General features: G+C 48.8%; 1 protein-coding gene across 2 annotated transcripts in view; it reads left to right on the top strand.

Moving 5' to 3' along the window:
* FBLN5 (fibulin 5) overlaps positions 1 to 26,546 on the top strand; it is a 70,264-nt gene extending 43,718 nt beyond the window's left edge. For both annotated transcript variants that reach the window (XM_006208201.3, XM_015242630.3), the window contains exons 5-11: positions 1,338 to 1,460; positions 5,691 to 5,807; positions 9,378 to 9,497; positions 13,207 to 13,329; positions 14,357 to 14,483; positions 17,372 to 17,567; positions 25,585 to 26,546. In XM_006208201.3, the coding sequence (XP_006208263.1) occupies positions 1,338 to 1,460; positions 5,691 to 5,807; positions 9,378 to 9,497; positions 13,207 to 13,329; positions 14,357 to 14,483; positions 17,372 to 17,567; positions 25,585 to 25,746 (968 nt within the window). In that variant the 3' untranslated portion in view covers positions 25,747 to 26,546. The remainder of the gene's footprint in view (positions 1 to 1,337; positions 1,461 to 5,690; positions 5,808 to 9,377; positions 9,498 to 13,206; positions 13,330 to 14,356; positions 14,484 to 17,371; positions 17,568 to 25,584) is intronic.
* The last annotated feature ends 677 nt before the right edge of the window (positions 26,547 to 27,223 follow it).

The following is a 27,223-nucleotide window of genomic DNA, read 5'->3' as shown; positions in this document are numbered from 1 at the left end:
CAAAGCTCAGCCTCTCTCCTCTTCCTGGTCTGCTGGTTCCTTCTCCAACCTGCCTGGGCCCAGGCAGTGTGACGGCTGCCACTCCTGCCCAGAGAGGGCTGGGCGGCAGGCAGCCAGAGGGCCCTGGCCTGGCTCTTCACTTAGCTCCTTCTGCACAGTCTTCTCGTCTGTAAAGTGGGGATCATGAACCCACTGCACGGGGAGAAAAAAAAAACGAGATAACGTATGAAAGGAGCCAGACACACTGCTCAAGCTCAGTGAAGTACAGCTTTTAATATTATTTCAAGGGCCTGATGGTCTGTTTTGGGGAGGAGGGAGAAGGTGTAGATGAGCAAACCCTGACTGCAGCAACGAGGGGGCAAAATGAGGGAGCCCTGTGGAGATGCAGACCGGCGCGGGCGGGAGTGATGAGCAGGGAAGGTGGAGCCCGGCCGGGTCAGCTCCTGCGGAGTGAATGAATAGCTGAAGGTTTAGAGAGTCTCATCCTTGAGGTAAAAGTGAGAGCTTGTTATAGATCTGCGTGCCCTTCCTAAAGTGCAGTGTGGGGAGAGAGGGACGAGGGATTCGTCTCAGCCGAAACAATTTTGAGAGCTGTGAACACCAGATGTCTTGAGAAATGTGGCCACGAATGCAGAATGGGTCCAGCTCTGCTCTGAAGAGCTCAGTTAAGAAGGGACCATCTGGGACACAAGGACCTGCACACCAGCAGGCGGACAGTTACGGGCATGTAGCAGCGTGGAGAAGCCCAACGTGAGCAGAGATCAGCCCCCGGAGCTCTGGAGTGGAGGGGTGGCCGGAGGGCTCGGGGAAGCTTCGTGAAGGGGCAGGAGCCCTAAGCTGAAAGATTTTCGTGCATGGATGCAATCAGGTCACTTGACTACAAGATTCCGTTGGTAAGGGACATTTTTTTCTTCTGTTATGCTCTCCTTGGTGTTTATCACAGCTCTGTGTACACAGTAGGTACACAACAGATGTGTTTAATATGCGAGTGGATAAGCCTAATACCAAATGCATTTCTAGATTAGGTTGGTTGTTTATCAAGGAGACCTGCTTTCAGAGAAGGATGAGGTAAGAGGGCAGAAAAGTGCTTAAGGTTGTATGTTCTTTTTGGCCATTTCCTTTGTGGATTTCTGGGGAGCAGCTTAGCTCTGCCCTCTTCAAAAAGGCCAGGATCTCTGGGTGGTACCTGTTAGGGAGGTGCTTCCATCTCTTTGGATATAATCCAGGGACATTATCAGTGGCTACCCAGCCAGGTGAGCAAGCAGCTGGCATCTCTGGTGGCTCCAGGGCTCTAAATACATATAGGTGACTTTCTCTGGAATATGTTTATGTTACAGATGTGGACGAATGTGCAACGGATTCCCACCAGTGCAACCCTACCCAGATTTGCATCAACACCGAAGGAGGGTATACCTGCTCCTGCACCGATGGCTACTGGCTTCTCGAAGGCCAGTGCTTAGGTAACAGCTCTTTGCGGCGCACAGAGACTCTTGAAAGTGAATGGTTGCATTGAGTATTGTGAAGTGCGGGCAGAGCTGGGTGACGTAAGGGCAGCGGGCTTTTCTCTGGTGGTGGGGGAGGCAGAAGGCTATTGCATTTACAGGTAACATCACCCCTTAAAATCAGCCCTCACCATCACTGCCATGTCATCATCAGAGTTTTTGAATATATTTTTTAAGGATTCACATTTAATTTTACCTCAATCTTCTTTCTTCCTTCTGACAGTCTATAACAAAGGCAAGAAATGATAAGGGATGAGGGTTATTCTGTCCTACTTAGAAATCACACGAAGAGAAGGGAATATTTGCTTAGTCACAGAGATGTCTGAAGTCTCAAACGTGGACCACTGGATTCTGATCTGACATCATCTGCTCCCAATACCCCTACCCTAGCCCACACCAGCACGCCCTCCCCACTAGCTGTAGTCTTTTTCAAGGAGTCAGTCATCACCAATTGAGAATTTTGTCCCTGGTAGTTGGCATATGCTATATGGTCTCTCTGTTTATTTTTACTGGAAGGCTGTTTTCCTTTCTTCCCCTCTAGTTTTTGATTTAGCCAAGTGCATGAATTCGTAGCACTCTCCAGCTGTCACTTCAATTTCTCTTTCTAGGGTGTGATTTCTATGCCGTTTTCTTGGAAAAGCCCTACTGGTTTAAATTCTCTAAGACACTATTCTGTGGCCTGGAAGTCAGTCCAGGAGGAACTGAGAAACAAATCCAAACAACATCCTGGAAACAAACAAACAAAAAGGGTCTTCTTTCCAAGTCTTTCCTGATTGAGACTGAGTCCTCTAGAGCCCTGTCCAAAGCATCCTTGGGGTCTGACAAGCCAGCCTTGGCTTGGTTCTCCTTTCCAGGCACCGAAGAGCTGGCTGCACATGGACATTTGTGAATATGACGACTGCTTTGCATTTTAACCAACCTTAGCTATTCTGGAAAATTTGATGCCACTGACTTGAACATAAGCAGATCAGTGTGAGTGAGTTATTTGTATGGGAACTCAATATGTAGAATTTCAGAGCTGGAAGGGATGTTAGGTATTATGTCATCCAACTTTTATAGAGTTGGAAACTGAGACTCAAAGAGGAAGAACATGTTGGACAAAGTTAGAGTGAGTTGGGTCTAAAATCAGTCTATTTCTCAGGCCAGTTTTTTCCTACCACAAGGGGGTGCTAGAGAAGACCAGGTGGTCGGGACAAACAGAAGGGGTAACAGAGACCTTAGGGCCAGGAGACCCTTCACCACCTGAGCAGGGGCAGTAACTGGGACATTCCTGTACCTGGGAGGACTGTTCTCTTCCGCAGAGCATGAGGCTGTGGGAGGGGTGCTCCCGAAGGCGTCACATGATGCTGCGTCACAGGATGCCGCACGCACAGCCCGCTTACACTTCACATTCAAAGTGAAGACCTTTCCTAATTCTAGCTAAATTCATGCTGTCCCCTGGCCAAACTCTTTTTTTCTCTTTCAAAATGTAAGTTCCACAGCTGTCCATCACCCCTCCTATGCACTTTTTGAGGCATTGCATTTGTAGGAAAACCAGGGGCGGGGGGTGGGGGCTGCCTTTCCCCCGAGCTGCTTCTAGGCAGAGCTTGCCCTCTTTCCCCGCTGTTGCCTCCCTGGGCTTGGTGATGTGCCCAGCTGTGCCCTCGTAAGAGGTCAGGACCAGAGCTGCACAAGTCAATGTGCTTTCTGAGCAGGAGCTGCATGGCACTCAGCGGGCAGTGGACTGAGCCAAGTTAGAAGTAGCTATGACTCAGAGATAAAATGGGACACAGCCCTCATCAGAAGAATGGGGCAATGGGTGAGGTGAAGGTGGTGTCCCTTCTGGCAGTAGGTGGTAGAAACTAGGCACAGAGGCAAGTTCTGAGCTGACCCCTGGAGCCCTGGGTTGACTCTGATTCCAAAGGAAGGGGTACTAGGGTGGGGAACATTTGAGGGGAGGTGAGGATGAAACAAGGACCAGTTACAACTACAGTCAGGTCCCCCACCTGGAGGCTTCATTCAAGACATCCTACCTGCAGGAGTGAATTATCCAGCCCATCAGCCCATCAACTTGGGGTATGGGGAAATGCTTTCTCAGTGACATCAGACTCCCCATTGACTAGTATATGTCAGCCTGGCTCTGCTAAAAGGAACCATTCACCCACAGAGCTGCTTGCTCAGGAAAGGCCAGCCATGGCTTGGAAGAGGTGTGTTTATCCAGGGTTTTATGTCCACTCTGTCCAAGGAGGAGATCCAAGGTGAACTCCAGTGTCCTTGTGTTACTGGATTCACAGTCTCCGGACTGTAGTGCTACCCAGTTTGTCCCAGCCTACACTCTCTCTCGTTCCTGACAGCTGGACGTGTTCATTTTTTTTAATTGAAGTATAGTCAGTTTGCAATGTTACATCAGTTTCTGGTGTGCAGCGTAATAGTTCAGTCATACATATACATACATATATTTGTTTTCATACTCTTTTTCATTATAGGTTACTACAAGATATTGAATATAGTTCCCTGTGCTATACAGTAGAAACTTGTTGTTTATTTTATATATAGTAGTTAATATTTGCAAATCTCAGGCAGTTGCCCAGCTAGCTCAGTCAGTAGAGCATGAGACTCTTAATATTTGCAAATCTCAAACTTCCAATTTATCCCTTCCCACCCCCTTCCCCCCAGTAACCATAAGTTTGTTTTCTATGTGAGTCTATGTTTTCTGTGAATCTTTTTCTGTTTTGTAAATAAGGTCATTTGTCTTTTTCTAGATTCCACATATAAGTGATATCATATGGCATTTTTCTTTCTCTTTCTGGCTTTCTTTACCTAGTACTGACAGTCTTCAGGTCCATCCAGGTTGCTGCAAATGGCATTAATTTATTATTTTTAATGGCTGAGTAGCATTCCATTGTATAAATACACCACAACTTCTTTATCCAGTTATCTGTCGATGGACATTTAGGTTTTTTCCAAGTCTTGGCTATTGTAAATAGTGCTGCTATGAACATTGAGGTGCATGTATAAAGTTCCCTCTGGATATATGCCAAGGAGTGGGATTGCCAGATCATATGGTAAGTCTATTTTTAGTCTTTTGAGGAATTTCCATACTGTTTTCCATAACAGCTGCACCAAACTACATTCTCATCAACAGTGTAGGAGGGTTCCCTTTTCTCCACACCCTCTCCAGTATTAACGTTTGTGAATTTTTTAATAATGACCATTCTGACCAGTGTGAGACAATACCTCATTATAGTTTTGATTTGCATTTCTCTGATTATTAGTGATATTGAGCATTTCTTCATGTACCTATTGCCATACGTATGTTTTCACTGGAGAATTTCTTGTTTAGGTCTTCTGCCCATTTTTGGATTGGTTTTTTTTTTAATTATTAAGTTGTATTCTGGAAATTAAGCCCTTGTCAGTCTCATCTTTTGTAAATATTTTCTCCCATTCCGTAGGTTGTCTTTTTGTTTTGATTAGGGTTTCCTTTCCTGTGCAAAAGCTTACAAGTTTAATTAGGTCCCATCTGCTTTTTTTGCTTTTATTTCTATTGCCTGGGTAGACTGCCCAGGAGAACATTGCTAAGATTTATGTCAGAGGATGTTTTGCCTATGTTTTCTTCTAAGCAAACTTGTCTATATGTTTAAGTCTTGAAGCCGTTTTGAGTTTATTTTTGTATATGATGTGAGGGAGCTTTCTAACTTCCTTGATTTACATGCAGTTGTGTAGTTTTCTCAACACCACAGATATATTCACTGTTAATGGAACTGCAAGCAGCCTATCTAAGCCAGGATATGGATTCCTCTTACACTGCATGTTAACTCGTCTTTTCCCAAAGCAGTGAAACGTTTCTGTAGAATCTTAGAGTGACTCTTAATGTTGGATAAATCTTAGTGCTGAATCTTGGAACTGTATAAAATCTTAGAGGCCATCTTAACCAACATCTCCCTCTAAGCGGAAATTTCTTCTACCACTTTCCAGATAGGTTCAAGTTCTCGTGGGACGGAAATGGGTCATGGAGGGTCGTAGGGAAATTGAGCCTTGGAATCCAGAGGGTATCACCATCCCTGACACTTTATAGGCACTATCTTTGTGTTAGTTCCTCTTTGCTTCCCTTTGAGATCCTGCTCCAGAAGAGCTGGGTAATAATGATGCTGGGGTGGCATCGGTGATGGAGAAGAAATATCTCACCTTGCTTGCAACTCTTGTTTCCAGACATTGATGAATGTCGTTATGGCTACTGCCAGCAGCTGTGTGCGAATGTTCCTGGATCCTATTCCTGTACATGCAACCCTGGTTTTACCCTCAATGAAGATGGAAGGTCTTGCCAAGGTATGTAATGTGAATGATAGCTTGAGCACAATGTGAAACCCTAGATACTGTCTTCTTCAGAGTCTGATAGTTTATGTGGGTGGGAAATGCTGTTGTTAAAGTGTATTCTCCCTCATTGTCACTGCCCACCCTTCCCACTGCTTACAGAAACCTGAGATCCCAACTGAGGTTATGTGAAACCCATCAAAATGTGCTCTGGGTTTGCTGACATTAGAGCCACAGTCACCCACCAGCTGGGAGCTTACCATTTTATGGTTCCCTCCGTGCCTCTGCTGTCCAGAAGTAGCCCCGTCAGCTTTCTTGGCTAATCAGAAATGTTCTCGCATGTCCCGTAACCTGAGTCCAGTTCCTGAGGCCCAAAGAGGGAAGATCCGAGAGGTCTCCTGGTTCTTGGTGAATTGCAAAATATTCCCCAACACTCTGTGCAGGGGTTTCATGGGCAGTTTTGATGCCTCTCGTTACAGGTTTCCCTCCAGCCTGGGCTAGGAGGGCCTGTTACTTAGCAGAAAGTCCGGGGGGGTGGTGGTAATTCCCTCTCCAGTCTGACATCACCCACCGTAACAGAGGGAAACAAAGGCGTTTTCTGATGTTCATGTGATCGCCTCCCAGACTGATCAGTAAGAAAAACAAGCCTCCTATTGCCCTTTCCACCTGAAGGTTTCTTCTGCTCAGGAAGTGAATGGGGGGGACTTAAGACTCAAGGAATTAGTGCAAGTCCTGCCTGGCCCCCGACTCCCCGCCCCGAGCCCGTCGCCCGGGCCTCCAGTCCCTGGCAGCTGCCTCATCCAGGGTGGAGGCAGCGCCGGAGACTCAGAATGAGGTCTTTGTTTGGAGCCTGCCACCAGGTTTTGCAGGATCCATTTCCTTGTCACCCTGCTCGGGGTCTGGCGGGCAGGCTCCCGGCCAGCTGGTTGGAGGATATTATGTCTCCATTCGTTTAATCGTATCTAAATCATTGGGTAAACAGGAAGGCATCAGCGTTAAAGAGTTTGATCCTGGATTCTTTGTAAGTCTCTCTTCCAAAGCCGGTTCTGCTGATTGTGCCAAGAAGTCTCGGCTGTGTTCCTCTGGCCAGGAGGGGTCATTTTCTTCTGAGAGCAGAGGCTGGGCTGGGAGGCTGAGGGAGCTGACGGAGCTGGGAGCGGGCGCCTGGCTCCCTTGCTGCTGGGACAAGCGACTTAAGGCAGATACAGGCTTCTCTGTGCCAGGCCTGCGGGTTCGAGATGCCAGCCCAGGTTTTCCCCCAGCGGCTGGCTTGGTGTTCCCAGCACCTCCTGGGGCACAGCCATGAACAGCAGAGCCAAAAGGCCCATGTATCGTCCTTCAGGGTCAGGCCTTTGACAAGGAGCAGTTAACACACCTGGCAATGCCAGGTCCAGCAGTGTGATAAAAAGCAGCAGGCCCAGCTCCCAAGCCTGGACACAGGCACTCGGTCACTGGGATATTGCATCAGCAGGGCCCACGGCAACACAGGATGTGATGAGCTCCGGCGAGCTTTTGTAACCCTAACATCTCAAGCGGGGGAGAGTGTTTTGCACTCTTCAAAGCATTGTCACGCTTTGAATTCTCTGAGCCCCGAATCTTAGCCTCATGAGGTAGGCAGGGCGGATGAGGAAGACTGTGAAGCAACTTGGCCAAAGGCACACAGCTCAGTGGTGGCAGAGTTGAGTGTAGAACCAAGGGTCCAGCCTTCCTGTCCAGCAAGTCAAGATGGGGTGGGGTCTGCTCCCACGGGATTCAGGAGGGTGTCTGATCACGTGTGGATCGCAGAGGGGCAGGAAAGGACAGCCAGGGCCCCAGGGGGCGGAAGCTGCGAGAGAGCACAATCTGACCTCATTCATCTTGGAGTGGCCAGCGTCTGGCTGGAAGCCGAGGCTCCAGCCCTAAGACTCATCCAGGCCGTCCTGCTTGAACCAGCTCTCCATGGCCTGCACCACGACATTCTCCTGGCCTCCCTGGCCTCCTAGGTGGATAGCCTCCAGACTTCCACTAGGCACCAGGAGAGACTGGCATCTCGCTGGAGCCTCCCTGCCTGGCTGTCTGTTTTTTTCCCTCTGGAGGTTATAAAGGTGCCAGGGAGCGGCAGCGGTGTGGGCATGGGAATGCCCTCTTGTTTAAGAAAAACTTCTCAGGCTGCTCACCTGTTAACTCCGAAAACACTCAGATCTCTGTTAAGAGTCATAAGAGGTTTACCCGGACTTTTGAAGGTGAGAGAAATCCTCTCAGCTGGAAATTTGGTCATTGCCGTATGAAGTGTGGGAGAAGGGGTGCGTAAAATGGGTCAGCCAGGGCCATTGTCCAAAGGGGCTCCCTCCCTTCCTTCCTGCCTCTAATGAGCTGTGTAGAATTGTGGGTATCCTAGAAAGACCCCTGACTCATGTCCCAGTTTTAACTGTGCCCCTATTAGCTGGGGGACTTGGGCACATCTCTCAACCTGAAAACCAAGGGAAATATCTTTGTGGATGTATAATTGTTGTAAAATGAACCGCACAATTAAAGGTACATGATTTCATATACTTTGGCATGTGTATACCTCCATGAAACCATTGCCAACTCAAAATAGTGAATATCCCATCACTCCTTAAAGTTTCCTTGTGCCCCTTTGTGGTCCTCTCCTTAACCTACTGAACTATTATAACATGGGCTGATGGTCCTTAAGGAGAGTTGTAAGGATTCAGTGAGTGTGAACTCCTTTTGTAATAATCAGTAACATTACTCACGTGTAATTGTCTTAGTCTATTCCGGCCACCATGCCAAAGTATCATAGACTGGGTGGCTAAGCAGCAGAGTTTCATTTTCTCACGGTTCTGGAGGCTAGAAGTCCAAGGTGAAGGTGCCGCAGGGTTGGGTGCATGTGAGGCCTCTCTTCCTGGCTTGTAGACGGTGCCTTCTCCCTGTGTCCTCCCGTGGCAGGAAGAGCAAGAGTAAGCTCTCTGGTGTCTCTTTTTAATAAGGGCACTTATCCATCATGGGGGCCCCACCCAGATGAGTTCATTTGGCCTTCATTACCTCCTAAAAGCCCCATCTCCAAATATCACACTTTGGGGTCAGGGTTTCAACATATGTATTTTTGGAGGGAGACACAATTCAGTCCACGGCAATGATGACTTGAGTTGTTATTAGAATTATCATGATGATTTATCTGTTTACCTGAAACTTCAGAGTCAGTGGGGATGAGGGAAGAGCTCATTGGGGATGAATGCAGTAGGTGGTGCGAAAGGGCAGATGTGCCTAGAAACTCCTGTTGGTGAGCCTTGGAGGGCAGTTACTGGGAGGTGTGTATGTGTGCATGTGTATGTGTACATGTACACGTATATTTATGTGTGTACATGTTGTTTCTACCTTCCCCAACTTGCAACCCCTGAAGGGACGTATGGCTGGAGCCCCTGGTTCTTCAGTGAACACTGTGGGATCTGAATTCGATCTGATGGGTCCTAGATGGAGGTCCCTGGTACCCGTGCACCTGGTCCCCTAGGGGCGGTAGATTTTTTTGCCGGTGCACTTTTCTGCCTAGTTAGTGCGCATGACCCGTCACGGGAATGGACAGTGACGTGCTTTGGTTTTCCACAGATGTGAACGAATGTGCAACCGAGAACCCCTGCGTGCAAACCTGCGTCAACACCTATGGCTCTTTCATCTGCCGCTGTGACCCAGGATATGAGCTCGAGGATGACGGTGTTCACTGCAGCGGTAATGGGCTTGGCGTCGGAGACCACTCCCTGTACTCAGAGCACCGGGGTGGGGGCCTTCCTAGCAGGTGTTTCCTCTCACGTCCCAGACACATCTCCAGTTTGGGACTTTTTCCAGTGCAGTGGGGGTCACAGCCACACAAAACAGAGATGAGTCACTTCCCAAAAGGTGGAGTGTAGCCCCACGTCCCTTGTCATTTGACCCCTAATGCAAAAACCAGTGGAGCTGCCTTTTAGGGTCTGACATGGAGTTGACGAGGACATGGCCTGTTGGTATGAGTTGTCTGTCATCACTCAGCACTGACTCAAGTCCTGGGGGTAGAGCAGATAGTACTAATGGAATCGTGGCGGGAATAAAAGCAAATGTCATGGGGTAGGTTTGGGATGGGGAGCACTGAATGAAGGAGATCAGGTATGTAAGTGAGAACACTGTGAATTACTAAAATCCCTGCCATCGGTGCCTAGCTCGAGGCCTGCACACGGTGCGCATGCACTGATTAGTTCTCAAATCAACTAATGAATGAGTGGATGCTGAATTAGCTTATTGTGAGAAGAGAGACGGCTCCGTTGACCTTTTATAAATTTATTCCAAGCCCACGAATCTGTGATTCTCTGCCCATGCTAGCTGGTGGACACTATTATCATTTTCTTAGAAACATGCAAACTCTTGTAAACGCCTTGAGACTAGAGACAGCGTCTTACTCATACTCATTCCTGTAGCGCCCTGCTCAGAGCCATGTACAGCTCATTCTTTGCTTCATTTTTTCCTTTTCTTTCTTTCCCTGTTTTTTGTAACTGTTGAATTAGAGTAAACTCCATTCCATCCACTTTTAGCATCATCAGCAATTGTAAAGGAGCACCGTCCAAATTAATGATGCCTTGCCATATTTTTCAAAATAAGTGGGCTATACCCGAGGGCATGAAAATCTTCCTGTCCTGCAGAATGGAAAGTTTCCTAATCCCGGGCTTCACTGTAACGGGAACGGACCCAGGTCATGAATGGGACTTGTGTGATAGCTTCGCTGAGGACTGGAGTGTTCTAGGGACAGAATTCTCTGAAACAAATGAGCACTTCTGCCTTGGGGCAGGAAAGCTAGAGCCCAAGTAGGCACAGTTACAGAGAACCTCAGACCAATTAAATCTCAGTCCCAGAAATAGCCGCAAAACACCCTCAGGCATGAAAAGCTACTTTCTTCCTAGATTTCAGTCCCCTCCCCTCCATGGCACTCCCTGGGGAATCTGGGCCAAGGAACTAAGAGGTGGAAAGTTTATCATTAAGAGGTGGGGTTATTCGTCTTTGGAGAATCGTTTGCACATCCACAGATGGTTATTGGCTGTCTGTGGAGGAGGCATGGGAGAGTGACTCTGTAGTCAGACGGAGCTGAGTTCAAATCTGTGTCTCCTGTATTGTCCTGTCTCTGTCCAGGTCACTTGCTGAGCCTCAGTTTCCTCATTTGTGAACAAACATCCTCCTAGATTGGTCTAAGGATTGAACGATTTGGGGGTCTCTATGTGTTGACTGACTTTCTCTAAGCGTCGGTGTAAGGAATTTTTGGCTTTTCAAGAATTTTACATCCTTGGTGGTTTGGCAGGGATTTTCAGCTTACTCACTTTAACCAAAATGGCTATCTTCTTGTCCACATTCACCATGACACCCTCCATCCTAAGACGCGGGGTGACCCCTGTCCACTGCGGGCTGGAGGGCTGGCGCCGCTAGCGGTGTAATGCGGGGAGTTTGTTGTCTGTCCTGTCCTGCTTACTCTCTTTCTCTGCTGCTCACTTATCCTGGGAACTTTTACCTTCTCTGTGTTATTACAGCTGGTGTGGCTCCTCCATGCAGCCCTAGACCCTTCCTAGCCGTGTCTTTTACAGATTTGCTAAGAGAGCTGATCCTGTAAACCGTAGTGGGTTCTCACATGGATGAGTGAAAAGGGCCTCGTGTGTGTTCCCTGCTGGAAACCGGGCTGATATCTCAGACTGTGTATTTCAGGTGAAGGATGGAGCCACAGCCATTGGTAAAGTCTGGGGGTTGTGGCCCTAAGATAAACTGAGTGGGTTTGTTAGGTGGAGCTGGGTGCTACCCTCTCCATCTGCACTGGGGCCAGCCCTGCTCAGGGGGCTTCTCAACCCCAGGACTCCCCAGATCCATCAATTTTAAGTCCTGAGCATGATTTACTCAGGGAGATGTTATGGCATTGTGTTGGTGAGTGTAGGATCCAGAGGCCAGTTGGCTGAGTTCAAATCCCTGCTTTAATGCTTGCTCGTTATCTGTAGGTTTGGCTGAGCTACCTAACCTCTGTGAGCCTCAGTTTTCCCTCCGGAAAGTGTGGCTAGTAATAGCACCTCCCTCATGGCCTGAGGTGAGGAATAAATGTGATGAGGTGTGTAAAGCATTTCACCCGGGGCTTGGTACGTAATGAGCTTTCCGGAAATGACAGGTTTTACCACTGCCTCTACTAAGGGTATGAATGGAATCTACAAGCATAACAGAAATAAGCAGGACACTCTGCCTCTGTTAGGATGGCTGGGGCCAGAGACCAGACTCTATGGGGCCCCCAGGGGAGCAGGAGGGGGGTATGGCAGAGGCAGATCTGACGCACTGAGCATGCTTTAACTTTTCTAATCCGCATCCCAGTTCTGCTAGCTCCTAACCTGTCGCCTGAAAGCCCTTAGGAGAGAAGGGAAGGAATTTTTCTTTCTCGGATGTGAGAGACACGTAACACAGGCACGTAAGACCCGGAATTATCAGACGGTAGAGAAGCAACCTCGTTTGTGCTGACACGCTCTCTGGTGATTCCAGAGAGCATTCCGAGAACGTGTCACATGGGAAAACCATGGAAAGCAAGTTTTCGGGAAACAACAAATGAAAGAAAAACATGTTTTCTTTGGCATGCTCATCGAATGAGGCTCAAATGGGGGCTCTGTTGCCAAACGCTGTGTGTGATGAAAGGTTGGCGGTTCTGGAACGCCTGCTTCTGCATCTACAGCCACAGCCTACTTGTTCAATGGCGCCCCCTTCAGGTCCCCACCTCTGCAACTGGCAGGGGCCCAGCTCCAGGTCCCTGTGTCCCACGGACCACCAGAGGCAGGCAGGCAGGCCACCCCATGCCACTCCAGAGTTTCCTCTTTCAAGGAGGTTCACAATGAAGTTTTAATATAATTGATACCCCCTGGCCTTTGGGATATGTCCCTTTTAGTTGTGATTTTAGGAATAATAGTGTTTCTCAACTTGGGGGAGATTACAGGGAAGTTAGCACCGGGAAAGTTGTCCTTTCAGAAGACCGAGGCCAGTGAATGCTTTTTAGGTCTAGGGGAAGAGCTTGGCCCCCAGAAAACTCCAGCAGGCAATCAAATCTGACTCCCAGAAGTGGAGGGTAGATTCACCTACAGGGCAGAATGAGCCAGTGATGAGTGGATAATGTAGCTGAGCCAGAGGCAAAGGGTATTGAAGGCTTGATGGAGACAGATTTCAGCTCCATGGAGGAGAGAATTTTTCTAACAATTAGAGCTGTCCAAATGCCAATGGGCTTCCTCAGTAGACAGTGAGCTCTCTGTCACCAGAAGTGTTCAAGAAATGAATTGGCAACTTCTTGACAGTAAAGCTATCACATGTGTCAGGAGAGCCTGGACTCTGTAATAGATGAGCCCCTAAGTGCCCATCCCCAGGTCATCTGTGACTATAAACAGCAGGTGTAACTTGTCACTCCCAGATATGGACGAGTGCAGCTTCTCCGAGTTCCTCTGCCAACATGAGTGTGTGAACCAGCCCGGCACGTACTTCTGTTCCTGCCCAGCTGGCTACATCCTGCTGGATGACAACCGAAGCTGCCAGGGTAAGGCTGCTCAGAGAAGCCTGGTTGGGGGAGGTGTGTGGTGGGGCTGTCTCAGGGGGGCTCCTGAATGTCTTCACCTGGGGAAGGAGGCAGAGTGGAGGGCGTGAGTGGGTACTGATGACTCCCATGCCTGGGCTGGTGCCTTTCTGCCCTGCAGTCCATCCTGTGGCCTCAGAAAGGACAAGGCTACTCTCCTTCTGGAATGAACTCTGCAGATAGAGGTGGCCGGTCCTGTCTCCCCAGGCAGATCTGTGCGGCCACTCTGGGGACTGCTCCAGTACCAACCTGGACTTCTTATGGCTTGACCCTGGTCCGTGAGCATCTTCTCGTGGCCCCTGGAGGGCAGCCTGGGATGCTTTTCTCTAGTGACCTCCCAGAGAGCGAGTGCTGGGGACACCACACACCTCTGACTGCCGTGTGCCTCAGAGGGTCGGGACCCCTGGCTGGAAAGAGTGGGTCTTCTCCAGATTGGCTGCCGGAGATGATTTCCAGCCCATGCTGCACCCACTGGGGCAACTGAAGGAGGCAGGTAGCTGAGTAACAGACCCATTTTCAGTTCTTTGAAACTGCCTCACCCCAACACCAAGCAAGAATTCTCCTGGCAGTCGAAATATAATGTGAGCTAAAATTTGAGCCATATATATAATTTTAAATTTTCGAATGGTCACATTAAAATAGTAAAAAGAAACAGGTAAAATTAAGAATATGTTTTATTTAATTCAATATATCCCAAATATTACCATTCCAATATGTACTCAATATAAAAATTATTGATGAGATAATTTTACGTTCTCTGGTAATGAGTTGTTAAAACTGGTATGTATTTTCCACTGACAGCACATCCCAATTCAGACTAGCCATGTTTCAAGTGTTCAGTGGCCATGTGTGCCTAGTGGCTGCTATGTTGGATAGAGTAGCTCTCTAGACAGATCCGGGCAGCCCCCACCCCCACCCTCACCCATCTACCTGGAGTCATGACCTTGGAAGTGCTGCCTGGCTTCAGCCTCTTGTCTACCATGCATTTCAGACATCAACGAGTGTGAGCACAGAAACCACACGTGCATCCTGCAGCAGACTTGCTACAACTTGCAAGGGGGCTTCAAATGCATTGACCCCATCCGCTGCGAGGAGCCTTATCTGCGCATCAGTGATAAGTAAGTCATGGCGTCTTCTTGGGAACATGGGTGAGGGGACTGGCTCTGGCTGCTGCCAGTGAGGTGTAAAGAGGACAGAACCTGCTGCCAGTAATCAGAGACCTGATGGACTGCCTACTACACACGTGTGCATAGACACACACACTCACTTGCACACATGCACGTATGTCTTCTGCCCTCTTCCAGTCACAGTTTACTGCCCTGAGCAGCGCCCAGCCTCTTGCTGGAGGTAAAGGGATGAGTGGGCACATCCATCATGTCCTCTAGGGATGCAGCGTCCAAGAATTCACGGCTTACCAGTGTGCTTCCTGCTTTGATCAAAAACTGGCAAAAGAGGACGAAGCCAGGACAGGCGGGTCCTTTAGGAACCCTTTAGAACAGCGCTCTTTGAATTCTGGTTCTAGGGTCCTTTGTGGCAAATCAGAGCTTCGGGCTGCTCTCACTGGCTCCCATTCCTGGTTCTCTCTGGGTTTCTCCAGGCTGCCCTTGGCTGTGCGGGCACCTGAGCTGGTTCAGCTCACAGCACTGAGCTGGTGTGACCGGTGAGGTCCTTGTTGTGCAACTGAAAACCCTGGGAGACCTCCTGCCTCCAGGCTCCATTCCAGTCTCACTTCAGCTGCCCCCTTAGTCCTGTCAGCCTGAACAGGACCTACTCTCACTGTCACCCCTGCCCCGAAATGTCCAGTCTCCAGGTTTCCGTGCACATGTTTTCGGCCACGTGGAAGGTATTCCTGCCATTGCCACATAGACAGATCTGCCCCCTCTTTCCGATCTTAGCTCCGATGTCACCTCTCCCAGCTGTTTGTCATCCTTTTCAGCTGGGAGCCATTTCTCCTGCCTCCAAACTTCTTTTAGGAAACACTTATTTTCTGCATGACATGTGACATTTTAATGTAGACATTTGGGCACCAGGGACATTTTGATTTGGCTATTTTGATGTAGTCTTAAAAAACAAAAGTTAAAAATATTTTTATACATTCATTTATTAAGTGTTAGTCAAGCTCCTGTTAACATATCAGACTCGGTGCTAAGGGCTGTGGTTTTTGCTCTTATGCTAATGAAAGAGAGAGACATTAAACAAATTGTCACGCAAATGAATATACGATCATAGATTGTGATAGGTGCTTGGAAGAGGAAGAACAGAAATTTATCAAATGAAAGAGTAGGCTGGACCTGGTCCAGAAGCCCCTCTGAGGAAATGACATTTGGGTTGGAATGGGAAGGTGAGTCAATGTTAATAGAGGGTGGAAGAGCAGAGGGAACAGCATGTGCAAAGACTATGAGACAGGAGTGACCTTGATGTCTTCAGGGACTGGAAGAAGCTGCAGCCTAGTGAATGATGTTTTCAGTGACCTGAGACGAGGTTAGAGAAACTGACAGAGACCAGACTGTGAGGTTTTAGAGGATAAAGTGGGTGTTTAAATTTTATTCAAGTTGCAATGGGTGCCACTGTAGAACCTTGAAACAGGATAGAGATATAATCTGATTTATGTTTGACAAAGGGCACCGTGCCTGCAATGTAATAGATTAGAGTGGGAGAGCCCTCCACTCCTTCACAGCAGGCCATCACAGAGGTCCAGGTGAGACCGGGAGACAGTGCAGTGACAGTGGAGATGGTGAGGAGTGGGTGGATTTGGACTACATTTTAGTTTATTAAATTTTTTTTTCAGCTGCGAATCAGGTTTATTCACTTAAAAAATTTTTTTTAGATTGAAATATAGTTGACTTACAATGCATTAGTTTCAGGTGTGCAGTAAAGTGATTCAATTATACATATACATATATACAGATATTCTTTTTCAGACTCTTTTCCATTATAGATTATTATGAGATATTGAATATAGTTCCCTGTGCTGTACAGTAGGTCCTTGCTGTTTATCTGCTACATATAAAGTGGTGTGTATCTGTTAACCTCAAGCTCCTGATGTATCCCTCCCCTCCATCCCTTTCCCCTTTGGTAACCATAGTTTGTTTTCTACTGGGCTACATTTTAGAAGTAGGATGATAAGAGTCTGAAGACAGATTGGAAGTTAGGGGAGACTGACAGAAACACAGCAAGGCTTACCTCCTGTTCTGGGCACCAAAACATGGATCAACTATCCTCATCCTCAACTAGGTGTGCACCCTGACTCCTAGAGGGATGGAGGGAGGTTAGGGGTAAATCAAGCGGTGTCTCTAACACGCACTCCTTAGTAATGAGTCAATAATTTTATATTATGATATAGACTAGCGTTTCAAATTAGCTGCTTTGTATTAGAGAGATTTGTATCAATGATTTATTTCTCCAATTAGAGGGTGAAGTATTTAAGATCAGATTCTTACTTATCATTGCAATTAATGTCTTAACATCTTAATGTCATTTCCTAAAGTCATATTTTACTCATTGTGAGTTCTGAGTACTTGTTTAGAGAAAGAAAATGTGAAATTATATTCGACTCAGACTGGGGTAAGTACAATCTAGAAAAGGTAAAAGGACCACTCAAGACCTGTCAATGTAATGTAATCTCTCACTTTTTAAATTTCTTACTGAGTACGTATGGCTGGGGAAGTGAGGGGCTATGGGGCACATTTTGCCGTGTCCACATGTGACAAGATGTAAAATGCATTAGAGAATGTCCCAGTGTTCTGGAACCCAGACATCTAAGGTTTATGTTTAGTAGCAAGAATATCTGATTGGCCAGAACAGGCCACTCTGTAGGAAACAGAGAGCTCACCCACAAGCTGGAGAGTTTTTAGACAGGGGCCAGGAGGGGAGAGCCTCTACAGTTACAGCATTTGGATAATAAAAATGGGGTGGCCTCCTTTCCAGTGTCTGAAGTGAGGAAGTAGGTACAAGCAGCCTCTGGAAGGGGTGTACCGCGTTCTCACCCAGTTTCCCTTCCCCGCAGCCGCTGTATGTGTCCCACTGAGAACCCTGGCTGCCGAGACCAGCCTTTCACGATCCTGTACCGGGATATGGACGTGGTGTCGGGACGCTCTGTTCCTGCTGACATCTTCCAAATGCAAGCAACGACCCGCTACCCTGGGGCTTATTACATTTTCCAGATCAAGTCTGGGAATGAGGGCAGAGAGTTCTATATGCGGGTAAGAGGGGGTGGGGTGTGATGGTCTCTGTCTTTCACAGCACATTCTGCTTTCTAGCCTGGCACATGCTTCTAGAAATGGGCCAGAGTGCAGCTCTGGGGGGTGGGTGTGAAGAGGAGAGGGGCATGGATGGGAGGCAGGACTCCAGTGTCCTGTTTCCTCTCACTTGCTGTGTGGCCTTGCTAAAGTTGCTGCTCCTCTGTAAGCCCCTGGATCCTCAGCTGTGCACTGAGAAATTAGGTCAAGATGCAGTCTTTGATCTCTTTCTTTCTGCAGTTCTGTGGGAGAGGCATTCACATAACCATTGATCTGTCCATTCATTTGACAAGTATTTTACAAGTGCCTACTATGGACTTCTAGAAACTGAATACAGCAGTGAAGAACAGTCCCGAACCCCTGCCCTCATGACACTTACATGGCAGTGAACCTAAAGGCATTCTTCCCAGAAACAGGTTCCACCTACATTGGCCAACGCAGGAGTCATGTGGCTCTTTAAACCTAAACTAATTAAAATAAAATAAAATAAAATAAAAACTTAGGTTCTTCCATTGCACTAGCCACATTTCAAGTGCTCAGAAGCCACATGTGGCTGTTGAGTTAGCTTAGATATGGAGTGTTTCTATCATCGTGGAAAGTTTGATTAGACAGCACTGGCTTATCTATATTAGGAAAAAATATAGAAAAAATATATAGGAAATATAGGAAAAATATACCTGCTTATTTATAAATTATATACATGCAGTTCCGGACCATTTCTATCGCTGAACTTCGTTTCCTGCAAACTTTGATCACATGTTTTTAGAGCCCACTGACTTAGAGCTATGTTTTTTACATTTCAGTGTGAATTTGGGCACTAGTCAAAAAAAGGAATCCCTGAGCTTCCTCTCTAGAGAATTTATTTCAGGAGATGGTGGCTAAGGCATAGCGTATCAGTTTCCTGTGGCTACTCTAACGAATTGCCATCAACTAGTGGCTTAAGACAACAGAAATTTATTCTGGAAGCCAGAAGTCTGGAATGATTTTCACTGAGCTGAAATCAAGGTGTCAGAGGGCTGTGCTCCCTCTGGAGGCTCTAGGGGAGAATCCATTCCTTGTCTCTCCCAGCTTCTGGTGGCTGTGAGCGTTTCTTGACTTGTGACCACATCGCTCCGATCGCTGCTTCACGTTACCTCTTCCTCTTCTGTGTGTATCAAATCTCCCTCTACCTCTTATAATGACACTTGTGATTGGATTTAGGGCCCACTCAGATAATCCAGGATAATCTCCCCACGTCATGATCCTTAACTTAATCACATCTGCCAAGATCCTTTTCCATATAAGATAGTGTTTACAGGTTCCAGGGATTAGGACCTGATACATCTGGGGGCCATGGTTCAGCCTAGGAACCTGCATTTCTCACAAATACAGCCTGTGGTCCTCCAGGGTCACTGTGGGGCACTAGACTCAGAAGTTTGCCCACTTTTCTGGGAGACTGCCCTCAGGCCTGTGAAAGAACCACACATCTGACTGCCCTCTCCCCTGCCGCTGGCAGAATCTTCCAGTCTTTGCCTCTGGGGTTGGGACTGTGAAAACAGAGAGGGCTCAGAAGCAGGAATAGAAAAGATTAGGCTGGTATCATGCCTATTTCCTCATAAATATGTTTTCAGCCAGACCCCAACCGAGCAGGGTCATGTGTGATAACACAGCTGTGAACCCAACGTCTGCACAGCAGTGTAGCAGGGTCAAGGGCTTTGGAAGGAGGTGGAATGAGTGGAGGATGGAGGAACTTCTGCAAGTTGAAAAGATGGAGCTGCCTCTCTGTTAGTCCTTCCTCCAAACCCATAAGCCGTGGCCGTCCAGCAGAACCCACTTCTGTGAGCCTCTGTGGGCTGGCTGCCCCTGTGAGCGGAAGCCTCGCCCATCAGCAGCCTCTAATCTGGCCTCTCACAGCTGCTTCCAGTCCCAGAGCACAAAGATGCCTCTCTTGGGGCTTTAAAATGCCATCACACATATCACCTGCCTCAGGTTTTTTCCCCAGCAGAACAGAAGATCTGCAGGAAGTGGCCTTGTTTCGGCAAGATTGCACTCCCCAGGTCACCACCTACTAAAATCTCCTAGACCCAAATGTTCCCCCCAGCGGCTGACTTGGAAGAGCTACCCCGAGGTGGTGGGGGAGGGTGATTTTCTCCTACAGGCGGAGTGGATAGGAGGGAGGGTCCCTTCCCGGGAGATTCCTCTAGTGCCTGAATTGTCACTGCAACTAGGGGACCCCTGAAACTCACAACACCGAGCTGTTTGTGGTTTGCACTCTGTCTGAGAACACTGAGAAGGGCTGTGATTCTTCAGTATTTATTCAGATGTGTCAGGACACCAAGGGGATGAGGGGATGCCTTGGGAATGGCTGAACGAAACCACAGATGGGGAGGTGGTTCCTGTTGATAGGTCCCGAGGGCTGCGCCTGGGAAGAGAACACAGGCTGGGTGTAGGGGCCCTGTGAAGCCACCAGACAGGGGGGCCAGGAAGATAGAAACCTGCCGGAGGAGGCAGAGCGCTCCTACTCTGAGCTGTCCGAAGCTGCAGCACCCACCCCAAGAGGCCATGCACAGTCGTTCTGACGTGTACGCGGGAGCCAGGCTGACCTACCTCAATTGCGCTCTGCAACTTACCAACCGTTTGACCTCGGGCACATTACCTAACCTCCCTGAGCCTCAGTTTCCTCATCAGTAAAGAGGGGATAATGATAGTAATTAAGATTGGATGAGATCATCTACATAGTGCAGTGCTTGGAGCACAGAATGGCTGTTTTGATCAAACAGGCAGGATTTGGCCAGGATGAAACATTCAATAACTTTCTTTTTCTCACCCTGCTGTCTTGAACCCGCACACACCTGGGTGACATCTCAGGTGCATCCCATCAGATTCGCAGGTACTTTCAGTTATTATTGAATTGTCTCCTTCTCCCATATCACAAGTCCGTGCTGGTTTACATGGAAACTTCAACCTCTCTGTTTCTCTCTCAGTGTAGAGTTTCTCCCTGCCTCAGCTCGGAGCTGAGGTGGAGGGTGGAAGAATGCTTGGCCTCGGTACTGCCCTCCACCACTGACAGTGCTGCCCTGGCTCCTCCTGCCGGGTTTTGGGGTACAGATGGTGGAAGGGGACTGGTTAGGGGGGCCGGGGTCATACCCCATTGTAAGCAGGCCTTAGTGCTCTCTCTGGGGCAGAGACCCACGTGCTCTCGTTTTCATGGGATGCTTTGTGGGTTCTTTGGAGATTCCCCTGAGGACTTTGTCCTGACCATTCCGGAGTGGGTGATAGGGTCTCTAGTTGGCTACTTGCCACCCCTAAACTCTGTCTAAGAAAGTCTGTGTGTGGGGGGCGTTGCCTCACCCTGGCAGGCAGACCTTACCTAGGGCCTTGAGCACACTGACAGTCAGCTCCCCAGCAGCTCCCTCTACTCACCTTGGTGCAGGCATCTCTGGGGCTCTCTTCTCTAGATTTCTCCAGGGGGAGTCCAGTGCTGCTGTCTGCATCCTTAAAGTCAGGGGAACCACATTGCTTGATGTGGGGGCTGGTAAGTGTGTTTAATATATTTATATAGGCTGGAGATGGTGACAGAGTGAGAGCAAATAGACCTGGCTTTGGACAATGGCTGTGGAAGTTCTGTGTCACAGCAAGAGGAACTACACAGACAGCTCCGGCAGCAAACCCCATACAGTGCTGGGCGTGTGCCGAGTGTTTTCCTTATATCCCTCCTTTCATCTTCACAACGATCCCATGCTCTAGGGCCTGCTTGACCGTTCTGATTTTGTAGACGAGAGCACTGAGGCACAGAGAGGCTGAGTGGCTTGCCCAAGACCTCACAGCTGGGAAGCACCAGAGCAGGGTTTGAACCCAAGCAGTCGGCCACGGATATCTGTGTATACTCTTGAATTTCTCTTTAGGATGTAGGGTATTTTCACCTACTCTTCTAGCTTTGGGGTCTCAGCAGAAATTGAGATAGCAAGAAAATTCTACCTGAACATCTAGTCATAATAGAACGTGTTTAATCAGTGTCAGTTATGATTGTATGGATAGTGTCGTTTCTGCTGCTACTGCTGTTAGGAGGTTGTAAACTGCTGGGCGCTGGAGAAGTTGGAGATGCCCAAGGAACTGGAGCATCATGTGGGTGGTGGGGCTTGATAGCCGCTCAGGCTCTCCCACCCTGAAATTCACCGTTTATTACAAGCACTTGGGGGGCAAGCCACACACACACACCCCCGTATGTATACACGGGTGCACATCCACTTCCACCAAGTGCACATTCACTCACTCGTATGCACAGGCACAGGCACAGACATGTGGGCACACACTCATGTGCACACAAACGCACAGGTACATACGCATGCATGTACCCCCTTGACAAGCCCCATTGATAATCTGTCTTACACTGAGCCCTGGATGGAGGCCTGGTGACTGGCTTTGGCCAGGTGACTTAGGGACACAATTAGGGCCGGAAGAAGGAGCACCGTCACGGGGCTCAGACTGTGCCAAAGGGCGTTCACCCCGTGACACACAGGGATCAGGTGGTGGGGCCAAGGGAAGCTGATTTGCTGCGACCTGCCTGCCTGCCCTGTGTCGCACAAAACCATCCCGCAGACTGACTCAAAACAAACTGGAGCGTGTGTGGGAGCCGAGCCAAGAAGACACACATCAGCTGAGCTATGTGCAGCCTACTCCTCCGCAGGCACATCCGCAGGCCTTCAGGCACTGGTTCCCTCTTCTGCTGACATTAATTCAGCACCACTACATGTGCGGCTCTGAGCCAGGCCCTGAGAGTTTAGGAACAAACAGGATGTAGCCTCTGCCTCTGAGGATCCCCCACTACAGAGGTGGGGACAAACAACCAGGCAAACACTGACGGTGCAAAGTAGTGATTCTCAAGTAGCCCAAGTGTCAGGCAACGGAGGTGCTGAGACCTTATCATTGAGCTTAGGGACTAGAAGCTTGATTTTTGGAGTCAGACATTCCTAGTACTGTCAACTAAAAAAGGCACAACCTGAATGCTGAGAGTTATGATTTTATTTGGTGGGCTTTTTGAGGACCTGAACCCAGGAGGCAGCCTCTCAGATCACTCTAAGAAACCGTTCCAAAGTGGCAGGGGAGGAGCCGGGATATATAGGAGTTTTGCCACAAAGACCAGGTAGAAGGAACATCAGAAGATTATAGTTAATTAAAGAAAACCAAATACCTCAAATTAGGAAATTGAGGACTTTCCTATGCAGGGGAAGGTGCAAAGGTCTGGGCTTATTAGAACCATTCCTTTGATGTGCACCTTAGCTATTCAGGGCCAGAATCCTGTTCTCTCCCATCCTGAGTTCCCTCAGGCGGCACCATTGGAGGTGGCAGCAGAGCCCGGGCTGCCTGCTTGTCTGGGTCCTGAGTTTACTGACACGGCTGGCAATATTTTTCATTCACAGTGACATGTGCCAGTTTCGTGACCTTCTGTAGTGTACTCAACCTCCTTAACTTGTAGGATTATGAGGATTAAATGGGAGATGTATGTAGGATCATAGCCAAATGCCAATATCTACCACCACCACTACTGCCATCGCCACCAACATCATTTTGTACCAATGACCAGCAAGCCCATCAATGGCCAGGGCCTCTTGGGGGCAGGGGGGTTGGCTATTTCATTAATACCTTGGCTCTTCCCTAAAAGCCCAGTGAGGACTGAAGATGGCTGTCCTCAGCTCTCTGGGCAGACACTTGAGTCCTCCATGTGCTCGTGGGCAGGCCTTTCTCAGGCTGCTGCAGATCTGACCCTCGTGGAGATGGGACTGGCTGAACCTCTAAGCTTACTTCCAAACAGGAGAGGCAACGATCCTCTCACATTCTGGAGACTTTTTATAGGGACAGGCCAAAGGAACAACTGGGACATTTCCAGCTGTTCCGTCCCCATCCCAGGCTCTGCAGCTCACCCTCCAGAGGCCTACCCACAGCTCAGGGTCCTCAACCCTTGGCCTTTGTTCATGCAAACAGCGAAAGCTGGTGAGATATTTGTATGTGTAAATGCCCTGGGCATTTCCTTGTTTGGCCATACCCTCTGGAGTCCTGGCCCAGGGCTCTGAGATTTTGCCAAGAGTTGACAAGGAAGTCCGAGCGAGCCTCTGCGTGAGAAGGTACCTATTGCGTGGATGCTGACAGGAATGGAGGGAGCCGGTGCCAGGAGGAAATTACGTGGCTGTTGGGCTGCCGATAGCCCAGAGGACAGGGAGGTCCCAGTACCTGGACAGCACCTATCTGCCTGCCCTACCCTTGCCATGCCTGTGGCAGCTCTTGGGGGAGACCTCCCTTCGTGGAGACAGATAAGACGCTGGTGTAGCTTTAAATGAGCCACGCCTCTTGGTCTTGCAGAGCTTGTTGCTTTCAGTTTCTGGGTACAATGTTGGCCTCAGCAGCTTGTAGGAAGCAATCGTCCAGCATGTCCTGTTCCCTTATGCTATTTCCTTTCCAGGGGCCCATTATCTGGCCATTGCACTGAGCATCTCTTCTTCAGGGGCGTGCTAGGGAGAAGTAAAACTCACAGCAGTTTTTTTCTGATAGTTGCTGTGTGGTGAAAAAATCCTGGGGCTTGAAGTCAGACAGAAGCACTGGAATGCAGTATCTTGTCTCTGTCCCTGACTGGTCTAGTGACCCTAAGCAATGACTTAACTTCATTGAGCCTCAGTTCACTTGTTTATAAAATGGGGATGTAATGAGACATACCTGCAGAATGGCAGCTAGGGTCCCCAGGCTGGGTCCTGTGCTTTTAGATGAGAGCTTCTCAATTGTTAATGTGCCCATAAATCACCTGGGGATTGTGTTAAGCTACAGATTCTGGCTCAGTTGGTCTCAGTGGGGGGCGGGGCGGCGCTGAGATCCTGCATTTCTCACAAGCTCCCTGGTGAGGATGATGCTGTTGGTCCAGGGACCACACATTGAGTAGTCAGGCCTTTCAGAGTTTTTACAGGGACTAAAAAAGCACATAGATATAAAAGTGGCCAGAAGAGCATCTCCCACATGGTGGAAGTTCAGCTGAAGTTGGTCCTCTCTCCTTACCTCCTTGGAAGTTTTAGAAAAAGATTCAGTGGAAGAAAAAAGCTCACATGAAGTTATTAAGACCACAGTGATAGGGTCACAGAGCAGTGAAGCTGGAGGTGAGGACAAGATTCCAGCCTGGAGTTCCAGCAGGGGCTGCACTCGGACCCACCTGGAGGCTGGTAAAAAAGTCCCATTCCCCAGGCATCAACTAAAAGTCCACTGAAGCAGAAGACTCTGCACTGGGCCCCTGGAATTGTTAGTTTAAAAAAAGTGTCCTAGATGCTTTAGAGCTGTTCACTTGGGAACTACTGATCTGGTACAAACCTTTACTTTAGAGAGGAGGCCCAGGGCAGCGAAGTGACAGCCCTGAGTCACGTGGTTGGTTCCATCAGTTATTCGTCCTCTCATACAGGGCACATTCACCAACACTTACTGCATGCCAGGCACCATGCTGGGTCCTGGGGGGTCCAGGGGTGGCCCCGGTCCTCGCTGTTACATGCTCATTATCTAGTGTGGACCTAGACGTCAGACGTGGACCAAGAAAACAGAGTGGACAGTGACACGTGGTAATGAGTTTTTTCCTTCCCAGGCAAGGTAGAGCGTGCCTGGCAGAGGGTCACAGGGACCTGAGTTAGACTGGGGAAAGCAGAGGAGCGCCTCTGAGGAGGGGGTATTTCAGGTGAGACCTGAAGGGGCAGCAGGAACAAGCCAGGTGGAGCATGAGTGTGGCTTTCCGACTGGTGGATGCCAGTTTGCTGGCAGCAGGCAAGGGGGAGTGCCCCGACTGGGGCTGCCGAGGCCGACTGTGGCCAGACCACCAGGCCTTCTGCTTTGGTGACTGTCTGAGAGGCCCCATCTCCCGATGGACAGCTTTCCCCACCCTCCCTGCCATCATTCAACAGCTTCTGAGGTCAAACTCACCCTGGCTCCGTAAGCGGGGCAGACCTTCTCTAACTAGTATCTCCGGTTCCGTCCACAGCAAACGGGCCCCATCAGTGCCACCCTGGTGATGACACGCCCCATCAAAGGGCCCCGGGAAATACAGCTGGACTTGGAAATGATCACTGTCAACACGGTCATCAACTTCAGAGGCAGCTCTGTGATCCGACTGCGGATATACGTGTCTCAGTACCCGTTCTGAGCCCCGGGCTGGAGCCTCCGACACTGCCTCTCTACAGCACCAAGGGACAGGGGAAGAGAAGAAACCAGAGGGAGAACGAGAGCGAGACAGACGTTACGCCTTTCCTGCTGAACGTCTCCTGAGGAGTCAGCCCTGAGTCCCGAGCACGCCTGTATCATTGTAGACCCGTCACCCTGAAGGACATGCTTCTCCCGGTTCCTACGGCGCAGCTATCGCAATGCATTATCATCGGCACCCTGACCTGAGATCGATGGTGTTTTTTCAAGGCCTTCGGTTTATCTCCATATTTTTCAAAGAAAATAGATTAGGATTGCTGGGGTCTGGGTCCACGTCCAAAGACTGTGAACAGCTTCCTCTCACCTCCTCCATGCCTTCTTTCTATCTCTCGCTGATCGCTTCTTTGCCAAGGCCCAGAGAGCTCATGGGGATGCTGGGTGTAGCTAGTTGGCTTCTTGCATGTACAGAGAAGGCTAAGGAATGAAACCACAGCAGGATCTAAGGGTTTTCTAAGTCTATTTCAAAGCCATGTCTGGTATTTTCAGCCATAAAAGAAGTTTTAGTTGTCCTTAAATTTGTATAACTGTTTAATCCTTTCTTGTTCATTTTGAGTATTTTTTTAATCAGTGGTAGAATAATTCCTTCAAAAGGCACATGTTATGTTCTGTCTTCCCAAACCCAGTCTCCTGTCCATTTTAGCCCAACGTTTTCTTTGAGGACCCCTTAATCATGCTTTCTTTAGAATTTTCACCCAACTGGGTTGGAAGGCAGAGGTCTCCAAACTGATTAAATATTTGAAGAGATCTTGTGTTTGGTTCATTTTGACATGGTAGATGATTCGGCATTTGGGATTGGTTCTAGTTCTCTTTAGTTTGTTGTATCCTGGCTTCAAAAGCTCTCTGGAGAGCGAGATCATCATTGAAAACTCAGGCACGGGACAGTGAGTGGTGGCAGCGGGCGTGTGGGTGGGTGGGGACACAGAGAGATGGCAGGGGAGAAGGGAGGGGGAGCATCTCCCCTGAATCCTAATCCATTAGAACACAGTGAGCTATCCCTCTGTTATGTGGACTATTTCCATATACTTTTCCAGAATAGGAACGTATTCAAGTTACTTTAAATCAATAGCCCTTAACCCTGACTGCATAGTAGGATGACTAGTGGAGCTTTCAAGGAAAAGAACTTGATTTTCTGGGCCTCCCCTCCAGAGATTCTGACTGGTCTTTGGTAGGGCCCAGGCATGGGGGGTTTGAAAAACCCTACTGAATAGCCGGAGTGAGGTCACACTGTATAAAGAAAAAGAGACAATTGTGGCCCAAGCCCTGGCCACCCCGCCCTATGCATCTCTTCAGTTACTTGCAAGGTTCATTGTCCTTTTCCTGATCAGGGGCCTGGTTTCCCTTCAATCTTGGAAGCCCAGGGACAAAGAGAGTCAACAGTGCAAGTCACAGGTGAGAGAACAGGCCGAGTGGCTGCCTCTGGG

Source organism: Vicugna pacos, chromosome 6, assembly GCF_048564905.1.
Source record: "Vicugna pacos chromosome 6, VicPac4, whole genome shotgun sequence".
NCBI classification, from domain to species: Eukaryota; Metazoa; Chordata; class Mammalia; order Artiodactyla; family Camelidae; genus Vicugna; species Vicugna pacos.
Note: the sequence above shows the minus strand (reverse complement) of the source record. Positions and strands in the feature narration are given on the sequence as shown.